The following is a 14,609-nucleotide window of genomic DNA, read 5'->3' on the forward strand; positions in this document are numbered from 1 at the left end:
GGAATTTTTTTCAGTTCTGCCTGGCAAAGAGGTTTTTCTCATAGCTTATTCATTTTCATTTGGAGCTAGTAATAGCACTTCTTTTTGTAGGGAATCATCTCTCCAGCACACACGTACACCCCCTCCCCAGGCCAGGGTACTCCAATTCAGAAATGATGTCCTTCTTCTTCAGCTTTTCACATTAACCTTTTCTGAAGATAGGAAACTAAGATCTGGAATAATAGCTTTTAATACTAGCCCCATTTTTTTTAAAAAGTGAAATATCTTTTTAATTAAAAAATTTTAATTTAAACAAAACGTAAAAAATTAAAGTGGTATGTTGACATCTTTAAGGTACAAAAATAAACACTTGCATTTTATTTTATGACTTTAACTTTCACAGCCAGGTGGTATAAATACCTTTAACTTACAGCACTTTCTAGCTATTAAATTTAAAGAAGCTTTCATTTTTCATATAATTTTTTAACTGAATTTTTCCAATAAAAAAATTAGATCCCGAGAAAAACCAGTGTTTGAAGATGATTAATTCATAACTTGGTAGTAGGAAAGGTTGAACAAGAGTCCAAACTGATGAATTGGGATTGTGTAATATTTGAATAGCCAATTTGCTTTAAAAAAAACAAAAACAAAACTATGTTGCCAAAATGCTAAACATGATACAGATATTTAAAGTAATTAGAATAGAAAATAGGAGGTGGTCAGGTGGATATAAGGTACCAGTGAATTTGGGGTACCAGTCAGAGAAATGCTAAAATTTAAAGTTCATGTAGACACACATGCACAGTTTTTTTTTTTTTTTTGGTGGCTCTCTCAGAATCATGTGTTTATAGTCTGGCCAGGGTTGTGGCCTCAGTCCTGCCCCTTAAGAGATGGGATCTTTGCCTAAAAGTTATTGAGAAATGAAGACTGCAGAAAGCCAAAAAATGTCCAGGCTTTTCATGCACACTGACAGCCAAACAGAATGCTCTTTCCATTTGCAGTTTTTTTAGTGTCATTTGAAGTTGCAGCTTCCGGCCAATCAGCGAGCCCCGTGCCTGCTGACGTCACCAACCAGCCAGTTCCCTCCAGCTGCAGAGAGCTTCAGTTTGTCTTTTTTTTTAAAACTAAAATGGAGGCTGGTTTCTTGCCTTAAGGAGTACATTGCCTTTCCCGCTGAAGTCTAGATGTTGACATGTAATAAAGCGGGCAGCAGGATGGTGGTGGATGCGGCCAACTCCAATGGGCCTTTCCAGCCCGTGGCCCTTCTCCATATTCGAGGTAAGTTATTGTGTGTTTCACTGAAACGGAACCTTCTGTGGTTAGTTAATAAATGGCTATTGTGCTTCAGATAAGAAAAGCAGGAAGTCCTTTCTAGCAGAATTCACCCCGTTTTGCGGCAGACCTAACCAGAGGAGGCTGGGTGTGTCACTGCAATTTGGCATTTTACGAACTACTTACAGAATCTGAGTCTTGAGAGAGGCCTTGCATGCATAGTTCAAAGCTGGTTTTTCTGCTTTCTGCTCGCTCTCCCATCCCCCTTTCAGAGCCGTGCTGATGTCAAAGGATGTGAAGTCACTGCCCGGGGAAGGCATTGGGCGGGGGTAGGAAGGAGAGGCGGGCGGCACGCCTGGCCAAGTTGTCCGTGCGCAGAGTTTCTGTTACATCTGTGTTGCTTAACACCCCGAAGGTTTCACCGGGACACACACCTCTGAATTAACGATGAATTGCAGTCAGAAAATATGCAGAAATGATTAGAAAAGAACTTCCTTTAAAAGGATTGTTTTCGTTCTTGCCATGGAGCCTAAAAGAGAAATAGACTCGTGCTTTGAAATATTGGAATCCATCGCGGGTCATAATTTCTGAGCTGTTAGCGTTTTTATAAAATAGTAGGAGATACTTTGCACTTAAATAGGCTTTGTATTGACATTTGCCTTGAAAATTTTAAATGGCAACAAGTTTTCAATGAGTGTATAGATCACTTTTAATCATTACAGTTTGCCACTTGTAGTTTATACAAAATTTGGGTTCAGAATTTAGCTTAAAAACACACTTAGCATAGTAATTAATAATTATATTAAAATATAGGTATCAGGATAATCATATACCTTTTCTTAGCATTTAAAATTGTTATACAAATTTTTTGTTCATAATTGGGTGAAATAGAAAATGTTAAGCTTCATCAAATCACTTTAAAATTTATACAATATCACAGCTCTGTCCCTAACAGAACAGTTCTAACTGTCAGAATCTCCTTTAAGGACCCATGTCAAGGAAGGGTGGGGGCAGGATCTCTAGGTGACTAATAGTCTGTATGACTAAAATGCCAGACAAGATTTTTCAGATCCTAGGGTGTACACAGATAAAGGAGATAAAACCACATGCATACCCAGTCTGTTGGAATAAAATGGGTGTTGCTTTTCTCTCCAAACCCTCTTGAAAGAAGCTGGTGGAAATTAATGTCCACAATGACCAACCTGTAGGTCACATTGTTTTGTAGTGCACCCAGGAAAGAGCAAATGTTGACCACAGATAGCACGCAGGTATTTTAGTTGCAGGAGCCAAATGGGCAAAAACAAAATGTAATTGTGTTCCGATTTAAGTTCTTAAAAGGTGACTGACTAGCAAAAAGATAATTTTATAGCATATAAAATGTGTATTTTGATACTTTTAAGGTATCTTCTTATAAATAACAGATTGTTTTAGTTTGAGTTTTCTGATTTCATTAAACACTTAATGTACTAGTCATTTTTTGAACTGTGACTTTATTCTGAAGTGGAATCGTTTGATTTTATATCTTATACCACATTGTTGTTGTTGTTTTTAATTCCAAGACTTTACTGTGACCAGTTTGAATTTTTTTGCTGTTGGTTGAGTGGTTGGTTGCTGTCTAATTGTGAAGGGAAAAAGTAGTGAAGTGTATTAACCTAAAAGAGACTTGAGATTTTAAGAAGGGGTAACCTTTAGGGCCTAAAACTAACTTCTGGGTCAAACAGTGAATTAGCTAAAACTTGAACGCTTGACTTACTCGTAAGGACTTTTTAGAGCAAGCATGTTAATGTGTGGTTTAGCAAAATTTATTTTGTTTATATTGGCTTTTAGAGTCTTGATCAATTTAATATCCACTTAGCATGTCCTCTGTGTGTCCAGTGCTGAGGGTCCCCGCCCCAGAGGGATGGATGGCTTAGTGGGAGACCCACACAGGGGCCCTGGTGCAGGAGGGGCGCAGGAGGAGCTGACTCTGGGCAGCTGCTAGGAGAGAGAGCGGGGGCTGATGTACTCATGATGCTGGGAAGGGGAGGGGGCAACACTGAGGCTTACCACCGACCCAGGGTGCATTTAGAGAAGAAGGATCTTCCGCGCAGACGTAAAATAACCAGCCCAAGGTCACTCAGCCTGTAAGTGGTAGGGCCAGAATCCAAACCAAGGCAGTTAAACAAACCCAGGCAGTTGTTTTGTTTTGTTTGGAATCTTTAAAAAAAAAAAAAAAAAAAATTTTTTTTTATTTTAAAAATAGAAATTTTGGCTGTTTGTAGAACCTTTTGCCACAGGATTATAATAGCGGTTTTTTTCCCAATGTCTTATCAACATCCATCCGTTTCAGTGGCCTGTGGTATATGACAGTTTTTGTGCCTAGGGTTCATTTCTTCATTCATTTTACAAATATTCGTCAAGTCGCTACCACCACGTGCCAAGCAGGTTCCTAATTCGGAATATGAAGCAAGCACTGTGGCCCATCTTTCAGAGTTTACAGTCCCCTGGGCGGTGGGGCAGTCAAGTAAACAAATCAGTCAATACCATCACTAAACTGATTAGTAGTCCCAATTGGTTTGATATTTATCTCCTATTACATAGTCTAGAGTTTGCAGTTAATATAGTGAATTAGCATATCCTAAAAAGTCCAAGTGTGACAGGAACATGTCGCTGAAAAGCCTAAACTTTTCTCTCTGTAGAAGGAGAAGGCGTCACCTGGAGGAACTAGATGGCTGTAAATTTAGCTTGATGACTTAAATCCTGTACTTCCAGGGCTGTCCGAGAGAACTGTCTGCGATGGTGGGAATGTTCTCTGTGCTGTCCACTACAGTGGCCCTTGGTCACATGTGACTGTTGAGCCCTTAAAATGTGGCTACTGCAACTGAGAAACCGAATTTTTAATTTTATTTCATTTTAGTTATTTTAAATTTAAATAGACGTGTCTAGTGGCTGCTGTATTGGACAGCACAGTTCTAGACTGGGATCGAGAGACTTTTTCAGAAAAGGCTGGAAAGTGAATATTTTTGGCTGAGAAAGCAACCACAGATAGGCATGACTGTGTTCCAGTAAAGCTTTATTTACAAAAACAGGTGGCTGGCCAGATTTGGCCCATGGGACATAGTTTGCCCACCCCTGTTCTAGACTATTCCTTGAATTTTAATTGCCTGTTAAGCATAGTAAAATATATTTCACTTCTAGAGCCAGGTTTAAGGCAAGAATAGCCAAGCCAAAAAAGATGTTAATGGCCAGAGAGGAAGAGAGCGACCTCCATCCTATGCCAGCTGGCTTTTATTCTGGCCTCAAGAAAGTTGTTAACTGCTCTGATCGTGTAGTCGGTTGGTGAGTCCTGTCTCTGAAAGACTGAGGAGCAACCTCGGCCTGGTGGGGAGCTGGAGAGCAAATTATTCTCTGTGTAAACCCATTTTTCCTGGGGAATGAAAGTCTGATTATAGAAGAGTTTGTTTTCTCACAAGTATTCCTGAGTCGCCAATTCAATGAAAGTCTTTACCTTTCCAATAAAAATTTAGAAAAGAACGAGCAGGGGGCAGTGTGGGGTGTCAAACGCCAAGGCTTCCTTTCTCGCTGCAGCCCGTCTGATGACTTAGCCGGCGCTGGTAAGCACACCTGTGCACGTGCACGCGCACGCAGGTTCCCAGGCGTGGGACACTCCTGCGTGATTAAAGTCAGTGAATGATGTGAGGATGGAAGCCTAGCACTGTCCTCATTCCCAGAACTAGGAAGGAAACATGTCATTGACGACCAAAAACAAAGACCCCTCAGGAGATCAAACCAGTGATTCTTTCTCTCCGAATAGTGTATCAGCCCGACTCGAGGTGTTTACTTCGCTAACATCTGTGTGTTGTGTAGCTGTCACTCTCTATGTGGTGGCTTTTTAGAAGTACACCTTTAAAGCTACCTGGAATGATCCTGTGTGAAGTTGTTTTCTCTTGTCATTGCTGCCAGTGAGGAGGGAAACCAGAGTAACAAATAACTCTCTGGGGGGTGCATGTCTGTGTTAAAGCCTGCACACCTTTTGTTAATTCGTCTTCCCTGAACTGGTCATGACTCCTGCCTTGCAGCAAAAGCTAAACTCCTAGAATTTTTTCATTAAAAGATGTTAATTGTGTGGAAGAATGAGACAAAAGTAAAGAAGCAAGGTTAGTAGTCAAGACAAGGGTGTGTGTTTTTGAATCTAGGAAAGGACCGAGTCCTCGAAGGCACAGAGATTTGGGGTACACACCCTACTCCATTTCCGTACACCAGGTAGCACTGCAAGGCGGTTCTCCTCCGATCCGACGGCGACCTGCCAGATGTGACGCGCTTTTGTGAACACTGCCTGACTGGTTCCTCCCAGCATTCCTGCCCGGGAGGTCACTCCTCCCCAAGGTTACCAGCCTGTAAGGCCAAGTCCAGGGCCCCTGCCCCCGTGTCAGCTACATGTCCCCAAGCCGCTGCTGGTGGCTGTCCCAGAAGGAAAGGCAGCCACATATGTCATCTTCTGGTATTTTCTTTTTGGCCTTTTTTAGAGACCCAGCTAAAGCTGGCCTGCAGTCTTTGGGGAGGCTCTGGATTTCCAAGTGATAAGATGGGACAAAGCACCCTTCTGTCAGCGCAGCTCCTGGCCATGCAGAACATCCCAGACCAGAGGCCGGAGCAAGGGGCCAGTGCAGGCAAGACCTCTGTCTCCCACATCTGCTTCCGGACAAGGCCCACCTCACCTCCTCTTCCCTGTCAGATGGGAAAAGTACCACCAAGGATGCAGAGAACTCCAAAACTGGGGTAGTTTCTCTCACTAATGTACTCAAGGAAAAGTCTTTCTCATTAATCTTGGAAAGACATTGGCTAAAGTGCACAAGGACAAACTACTACAGCAAGAAAAATCTGGTTTTGTTTTAGACCCTTGAATTATTCATAAATCAAAAACCCCTCTAGTTAAAAAGAAAAACTAAAGAGATGTAACAGTCAAATATAGTGAGTGAATCTGTATCAGATCTTTGTTCTAAAAACAAAACAAAGTAAAATCGAGCCTGCAGAAGACATTGGTCGAGTACAGAGCGATGTGGGACGCTGTGGAATTACTATTCGTTTTAAAGGGATTGTGATCTGTAGGCGCTGTCCTCATTCTCAGGAGTTGCAGACGGAGGTATTTAGGGGTGAAGTATCATGATCTCTGCAACTTGCTTCAAATAACAAAGAGAAAAATAAATGTAAAGCAAATATGTGAACAATTGGTGAATCTGGGGAAGTGGGTATACAGGTGTACAAGTTGAATACAAGCATTCAGCTTCTGTGTAGGTTTAAACTTTTCTGTAATGTTTGAGAGAAATGTCTTTAAAATGTTCTGCTTTCGAAAAAATGTGCAAAGGACATGTGATTACTTAGAAATTGTTTCCTAAATAGTGAGCAGTGGTCTTTTATATTCAAGTTTTGGCTTTTCCTATGTTTTTCCTTTTACTCCATTGCTGACAGATGAGTGGCCGTCAGTGAAATAATCAGGCGGGGGCTTGGTCATCCCAGGTAGGGTGAGGTTGAGACCCTGTAGCCCAGTGCCTTATTGGTGGCCTCCTGCAGCCAGCACGGTCCCCTCGTTGCTAACTTGTAGTGGCTGCACAGACAGCTGCACCATCTTACCGAACTGTGTTTTTGGGACGTACACCTTTTTTTTGATGTTTATTGGCATTTTTATTGGACTTTTAAAATGTAACAGTTTATGGCATGCTCTTAGGTAAAAGCAAGGTTCCCTCTGAACTTGAGAGGCAGGGTGCTTAGTGGTTAAGGGCGGGGGGTCTGAAGCTACAGAGCTGGGGTCGGATCCCTGCTCCCACCCCACCACTGGTTAGCTGAGCTGTCTTGGGCAAGCTAACTCACTTCTCTGCTTGGAAATGGGAATGAAATGGGGATAAAAGGACCTGCCTCTCTGTATTTTTATGAGGGTTAGTTAAATGAGTGAATACATACAAAATGCTTAAAATGGTGCCGGCGTGTTGTACGACTATGGGAAGTGTTAGTGGTTGCTGTGGTTATCGTCTCTTTTCTAGGTCATTGTGGTAATTCAGAGCCCAGCATCTTAACCACAACTTATTTTTCTGCCGCTGTATTACCTGTATTTGTTCATCTTGAAGCTCATCTGTCTCTGTCTCTGTCTCTGTCTCTGTCTGCGTCTGCTCTCTCCCTCTCCCATTTACCAAGCCTCTCTTCTTGCAATTTGCTTGTCATTTCACCACCTGGAAGAAATCAGTATCATTGATGATCCTGGAGTGTGCACTGTGTTCTGCTTGTAGACTGTGTGTAAAGTTACCTAGTAAGGCGATCCAAAGTCTCGCTAGTCAGAGTGTACTTACTGATCCCCTTTCAGACTTTTCATTCTCAGGGATCTAGTCTGTTAATAAGAAATCAGCATTTAATACATTCCTCTCCTCACCCCATTTTTAACTCTTTTGAAGAAAAGTGTTTTAGCATAAGATTCGTAAGGAATTCTACTTTTAGAAGTTTGAGACTTTATCTGTGATTAGTCCCAAATAGGGTGACTTCGCTTGTCATTTCCCCTTAGTTGTATTTAAATGCAGATGTTGCTTTCTGATGCTTTAGCAATTTGACTTCCAAAAGTTTACTGTCAAATTGTCAAACCCCATTACATTAAACTCCTGAATTCCTTTTTTGTGTTGGGATTTTTAAATTAAGATAGTATTTGGTGGGACTTCCCTGGCGGTCCAGTGGTTAAGACTCTGTGCTTCCAACGCAGGGGGCACCGGTTTGATCCTTGGTTAGGGAACTAAGCTCCCACATGCTGCACGGTGTGGCCAAAAAAAAAAAAAAAAAAGATAGTATTTGAACTAAGTGGGATCCAAACTATAACCTTATACCTTATTGTTTCAAGTTTTAATATTGTGACATTTTTAATAGAGCTTGAGCTGTTATACCTGTTTGATTAGGTTTTCCAGTCTCTGCTTTGTCGTTGATGTATGTGAACTTCTTGTAGTACGTTTGGATTTTTATCTGCTGGTTGTGCTATTCACCAGCAATGTGTTCTAATTATGGTATTTGACTTATAAAGTTATGAGAATAGTAACGTTTCGCTCTAGGGAGCAAGCCTAGTTTTCCTAAGTTGCTGGTCCTTTATTCTTGGTAGGCTTCGAGGAGGAAGAAATGGGTGGGGGTTGTCTCTGTGTGTTGGCATTTGTAGATCATTTTGGTACATATACAACTAGAAGTTGTTTTTTTCACCTTCAGGTAGTAGGCCAGGCTTCTCTAGGGGTGGTATATGATAACCTTGTTTTCACAGCTCTGAAGCTGTGACGGTATCCTCAGCGTTTCCATAGGGCAGTGTTTATAGGTGCGGTCACTGGGCCCCTGGAGTCCCTGAGATGCTTTCAAGGGATCTGCAAGGTCAAAACTGTCTTCCCAAGAATGAGAAGGCCTTTTTTGCCTCTTTCACCGTGTGGCCGTTCGCCCTGATGGTGCAAAGGCAGTGGTGGGTAGAACAGCTCCTTTCGTGGGGTACGCAGTGGTGTCCAGCTAGAAACCAGCGTGTGCTCCGCCGTGTCACGCCAGTCTGAACTAAGCCTATCCTTGATGAAGCATGAAATGTTAGGTTTAGTAAATCTCAGCCCTTGCAAACACACCTTGCAATAACATTTTGTGGATGGCGTGCGGAGTTCACACAGAGCCCTCGGGCACGCTGCGGGACGGCGGCGGTCTCTAGGAGCACAGCACAGTCGTGTGAGTTGCAGGCTGAACTAGCCACTTTTTTCAGGAACATCATTTTTATTCAGTACTTGAAAGAACAAAAGACAGACAGATTGGGTTAGTAAGACCTGAATATTTGACGTTTGCTTTCTCGAAAAGGAATGAAGGAAGCCTGTCAGTTCAGGGGAAACAGCAGTGACACTATTTGTTGCCCATGATAAAATTCAAACTTGCAAGCAAAAATCTGAATTTTGGAAGACTTGTATCTGCCAGCGTGAGCTTGACAGCTCCCAGTGCTGACGACTCCTGGTGCTATTAACAAACAGGGCTTCTTGATGTGAACGATGGAAGATCTGCATGACTGCATGCCAGCACGTTCAGTGATGCTGCAAAAATGCATGGGCAGGGGAGACCGTTGAAAGTGCAGGACACGTCTCAGGCTTTGACGTCACTGAAACACCCATCAGTATGGTTCCAGATTCCACGTTGCAACTAATCTTTAAGAAACTACCACTTGTTGAATGTTAGCATAGAATCAAAGAAGAATATCCACAATTTTTTTAAAAAGCCATTGAAATACCTCCCTTTTTCAACTAAACATGTCTGTGAAGGCTGGGCTTCTTTTCATATACTTCAACCAAAATACCATGTCAAACAAATTGAATACAGAAGCAGAAATGCAGGTCTACCTGTCTTTTAAGTCAAACTTTAAAGAAATAGGCAGAAATGTAAAACAGTGTCATTCTTCCTGCTGTTTTTTTTAATGAAGTTGTTCTCATAATGATATTTATGTTAGCAGGAAAGGAGCCTATTCCTCTTCTCTTAAATGAATTAATAGGTAACTGTTTTAAACGTTCTCTAATCTGGTCAGTTTCAGTAGGTGGAACCCACGTGACCCAAGCTCTTTTGGGTCCTCCAGACTTTTTGAGAGGACATGATCCTGACACCAAAATAACGGAAAACCCTTGGCCTGGGAAAGCTCTCGAGCATGAGCTGGATGTGACCCTGACCCTGTTTTTTACCAAGCCTCTGTATTTTTTCTTTTCCTACCTCAAGAAAAAAACTTCCCAGATTAACTAGTCAGCTAGTAATGTAAACAGGTCTCTCAGGCCACAGTGGGAGGTGATAACTCCACCCAGCATGTGGGCAGTGGAGTCACCCCAGGACCCGGGGGGCCTCGGGGCCTCTCTTTCGGCCTTAGTCAGCTTCCATTTATCTTTTTAATCTTTATGAAAAATCCATATATGAATATAGCCACTTTGAAAATTTTTTTTTAATTATGAATAAAACTAAAGTTCTCCCTAGCTTTATCCCCAGAATCAGTCTCCTACCTTTCCTGGCATCTCAGAGCAAATTGTTTGGAGTTTGCTGTATATCATTCCACACCTCTGTCTGTGTGTCCGTATGTTCACATTAAATAATGTAAATATGGACTTATTTATTCACTGAAAGTATACAGTATTTTTTTTCCTTTTTTTTTTTTGACACGCAGTGTTCCCGGACCAGGGATTGAACCCAGGCCCTTGGCAGTGAAAGCGCAGAGTCGTAACCACTGGACCGCCAGGGAATTCCCTGGTTTTTTATTTCTTAAGAAAAAAAGTCGACATGATAGCAGTTTTAGAAAACTAAACCTCTTACAAGGTCTTAGCATCTTGATAGCTTTCTAAAATAATTGGTGATGTTCAGAGCTAGTGTTATGTTATATTACCCTGAGTTGTACTACGTATACATACATTACATAAACTCGAAGTGTGGTCTTCCGCGTCTTTCTGCTAATTTGCTGTAAACTCTCTTGGTGGACATCTGGGAGGAGGCAGTAGCTAGTGGAGCTCGTGCCCCGTGCCTGGGCCATCCCAGGGACGATCGCAGACACTTAATGCCCACAGCCGTGTGGGAAAGAAGCTCTGTGCTCGTTCTACAGACGTCAAAAATGAATGTCCACGAGCAGACCTGAGCAGATAGTGAGTGACAAGGCCTGAAGAAACCTTGCACTGTTTGACTAGAACTTGGGCCACTTGGGCCACACCAAGCTGCAGGAAATGTGGACAGTTCTCTGTGCTTGAGGCCTGGTCCCAGGGAGACATCTTACTTGAGAGAACATCGATGACCCTTCTTGCCTGCTTTTTAGAATATTTTACTAGATGTTGAAAGCATTGGGATTTTGTCAATTTAGTGACCCCCCCCCTTTCCTAAATTAGATCTAATCATACCAGAATCGAGCTATCGGACTCAAGGCTAAGGCCTAACAGTGTCACTTACCTGGGTCACTGGTGTCCTTGACTGTCTCCATACCTTCCTGAGTCTGCGAATGCATTATATTTTAAAATGCGTTTGATTAAATTACTTATTTTCAAGGGAACTGAAAGAAAGGAGCTTAGATTCACATCCCAGCCCGCTGTCCCTGAGGACAGAAGGACAGGGTAAGAATAAGCAGAGTCCTCCTTGTCTCTTATCCTTAGTTAAGAGAAATGCTGTGCTGGTAGAACACTTGAGTGACTGTCCAATGAGTGAGGGTTTTTTTTAAGACTTTAATAAATTCAGAAACTTTTTTTCTTTGCAATAAAGTCATAAATGACATTATATTGAAGAGGTGTTATTAATCTTAAACAAAGGTTAACTTAAGTTTACACTTTAAGCCGAAGTTAAACTTGTGATGTCCTGAAATTTTTTGCTTATCTTCTTCCTCTCTGCCTACTTCTTCCCCTTAAGCACTCCTTTCTTATTTTGTCTCATTTACTCTCCAGAGGAGGCCATCAGATATTTAAACTGACCTTTTCTAAGGCATGTAAACTTTCTTGGGTTGACTTTTCTTATTCAAATAGTACAGTATCAGTGCATATGAATTCTGGATTTTTCACTTCTAAGTGTTGTGCATCTGTTCAATGTAAACTTTCAAAATATTAATCTTGAATTTTTGCATTTAATTTGATATGAGTTGCAATCATCAGTATCCAATTAAATAAACGTAGACTGCCCTGCCTACATAGATTGGGAAAATATCTTTTGGGGGGTATGCATGTGCATACGCACGCACGTGTGTTTCTGTAAAGTCAAATACCAACTTATAAAAAACAGTTCAGTCTCTAGTCTTGTTGTTTAGTATATAGGCTTAATCATTTGCTTATTTGAGCCTTTCCTCTATTTTAAAAAAGGAGGAGCGCCTTTAAGTGAAATGTAAGCTAAACTTGGAGCCCCTAAAGTAATTTTTAAAACTGTACATCGTGTTAAAAATATAAAGGGAAGTTTAAGAAGCATATTCAGTAAAGTGTTCTTCGTCAGGAAACAGGGACTTTATCAGCCAGTTAATAGCCTTGACTGTGACATCCAAAGTAACTAAAACACGCTGCCCAGGTAAATATTTATGCCAGTTAGGAGTGTGCAGAAATGAGGCAGAGCAGCCCAAGAGCTAATGCAGCTCAGGCGTCTGCCATCCCTGTGTGCTTCCTTGCATACTGTCTGGTACGCCAAGCATTACCATCATGCATTTCTTCCAGAGTTTTTCAAAACTGTGTGGCCTTAAGAGAAATTGTTTAGGAAGACCAGTTTACTCAGAGCAGTTTGGTCCTCCCCGTCTGCAGCATGGCCGATACCCAAAGGAGGATGGAGACTCTTGTTTGTCATTAGCACCCAGGAACCTTTTTCATCAGAGCTCCTTGCAAGTGTTCATTAACCATCCTATTTCCTATGAGGCAGCAAACAGGTATGATTAGTCCTATTTGTACGGCTGTGGAAGCCAAAGCAGAGAGGTTCCCGGACTTGCCTAAGGTCAGAAGGAAGAGCTCTTGGGTTTTCTGACTCACGACTCTGGGCTCACACCTCTCTGGATGTGCACAGGGCCGCTCTCACAGGCTCCTTTATCACAGAGATCTAGCTACGCAGTACTTTCTGCTCTCAGTTTTTCACAGCGGTGTAGAGTGCAGTGCAGCTGAAACCAGGTTAGTTGATCTTATGGTGTCATCTAGAAAAACAGGAGATGCAGATTCTGGGTCATGAAGGTAAGGCTGTACCTTGGGGGTTTGTGGGTATGGATGAAATTAAGTCAGTGGGGCCTTAAAGTGCACCCACTTGCCCCTTAGCATAGCCTGGAAACTCCCGTTGAAGAAACATGGACTCCGGGACTGCTTTCCACTTCGTTTGAGGACCTTGCACATCCTGAAAGATTTACATTGAAGCTGCATTTTCAGCTTAGCTAATGAGAGTATTTCAGTGCTGAACATAAACTTAGTACTGGTAAAGATTCCTCACGAGTAATTCTTTGAATTTAGAACAAAGTGAGATATATTGTTCTATTGGTAGTAATAGAGTTTGGAGCTTTTGGGCTGTAAGGAGGAGAGACATTCTTTATCTGAAAACTGGCTGTTTGAGTTCAGGCATTTGTCCGAGGGGAGACAGTAGTAAAGACAACTACTTCTTGGTGATGTACACAATTGAGGGGATGTTTACATTGTAGTTTTAAAAAAGCCTGTGAACTCGTGTTCCTGATTTTGATGAAGTCCTGCGATGTGATGTTGCCTTCCTCATTCTTCGCTCCCAGTACTCTGTGCGTGTGCTCTTGTTGACTTCAGTGTTGGTAGCCTAGCCGCGCTGCATCCTTTGTTGTGCCACATAAGGTTAAAAGTAAGACCAAAATTTTTAGTTAACTGAGTTTGTTTCAAAAGGAAGGAAAACTTTATGGAATATACCTAACAGAAAGGAGAACAAAATTTAGTTTTGACCTTTTGCCTTACGGCCACCTAAAGCTTTGTCTCATTCCCTTGACAGATATTTGTGAATTACCACCTTGGTGGTTGGCACTGTGCTGGGCGCTGAAGGTGATGTCTGTGCGCCTTCAGACTGGCACCAAGGAGGAGGGAGCGGGCCTGGGGGCGGGGGCAGGCCTCCCAAGAGAAGTAACACTTGATAAGCTCACTGGTGGTCCCCGGCGCTGGTGGGGACCCGGGGCGACTCGTTCAGCGCACTGGGGAGTGTGCTGTGAATGGGGTGTGGCAATGCGGTGAGAGAAAGGCCGGGAAAGGGTTTACGTCAAGTAAGTAGCATCTCTGTGGACTGATGAGCGGAGCGCGGGTGAGAGAGTGGTGAATGAGGAGGCGCACTGCGGAGTGTGCCAGCCGCGCTGGGCATCACGCGGGGAGGGAGGCCAGGCTACTTCTGTTACGGTTCCACCGTGAACCTCAAAGACAGGCGAGAAACGAAAAGTGATGCCTTTGTTGGGAGGACGCCAGGGTTTTCACCGTGCGTGTGTGTGTGTGTGTGTGTGCGTGCGCACGCGCGTGTGTGTTTGAACCCCGTAAACATAATACCTATTCAAAAAAGTAAAAGGGAGGCAGAGCATTAAAAGTAGAGGGCATATGTGATTACTGATCTTCACAGAACCAGGGGTTGCTGTCTTTCTATGTTTCTGTGCTGCGCTCTTAGTTAAATGGCTAGAACACAGTATGGAAAGGCCACGATCACGGATTTGGATTTGAGGCGTGACCAGAGGTTAGCTTTGCCAGCCCTTGCCCAGCCTGTTTACGTGCACACCCTCACTCGTGAGGGCAGCAGAGCACGGAATGCAGGAGGCTCGGGCAGCTCAGTCACCCTCCCCTGCCCAACCAGGGCCTCACTCAGACCAGCTGGTTCTGCTGGAACTGACCTGTCATTGTTGTGTTTCATTTTGTTGAATGAACCAGTTTTGCTGTGTTTCAGGTATT

The 14,609-nt window shown here is 42.7% G+C and overlaps 1 protein-coding gene across 9 annotated transcripts in view; it reads left to right on the plus strand.

Annotated features, from left to right (window-relative positions):
• PPP2R5C (protein phosphatase 2 regulatory subunit B'gamma) overlaps window positions 1-14,609 on the plus strand; it is a 134,266-nt gene that overhangs the window by 38,312 nt on the left and 81,345 nt on the right. Inside the window, exon 1 of one of the 9 annotated variants that reach the window (XM_007178851.3) lies at window positions 1,057-1,257. The exons of 6 other annotated variants lie outside the window; for them this stretch is intronic. In XM_007178851.3, coding sequence (XP_007178913.1) covers window positions 1,164-1,257 — 94 coding nt within the window. In that variant the 5' untranslated portion in view covers window positions 1,057-1,163. Of the gene's footprint in view, window positions 1-1,056; window positions 1,258-14,609 lie in introns of those variants that run through there. 2 more of the 9 variants (XM_007178852.3, XM_057542156.1) reach the window with 2 other exon arrangements.

The sequence above is a fragment of the Balaenoptera acutorostrata genome, chromosome 3 (genome assembly GCF_949987535.1).
Source record: "Balaenoptera acutorostrata chromosome 3, mBalAcu1.1, whole genome shotgun sequence".
NCBI lineage: Eukaryota > Metazoa > Chordata > Mammalia > Artiodactyla > Balaenopteridae > Balaenoptera > Balaenoptera acutorostrata.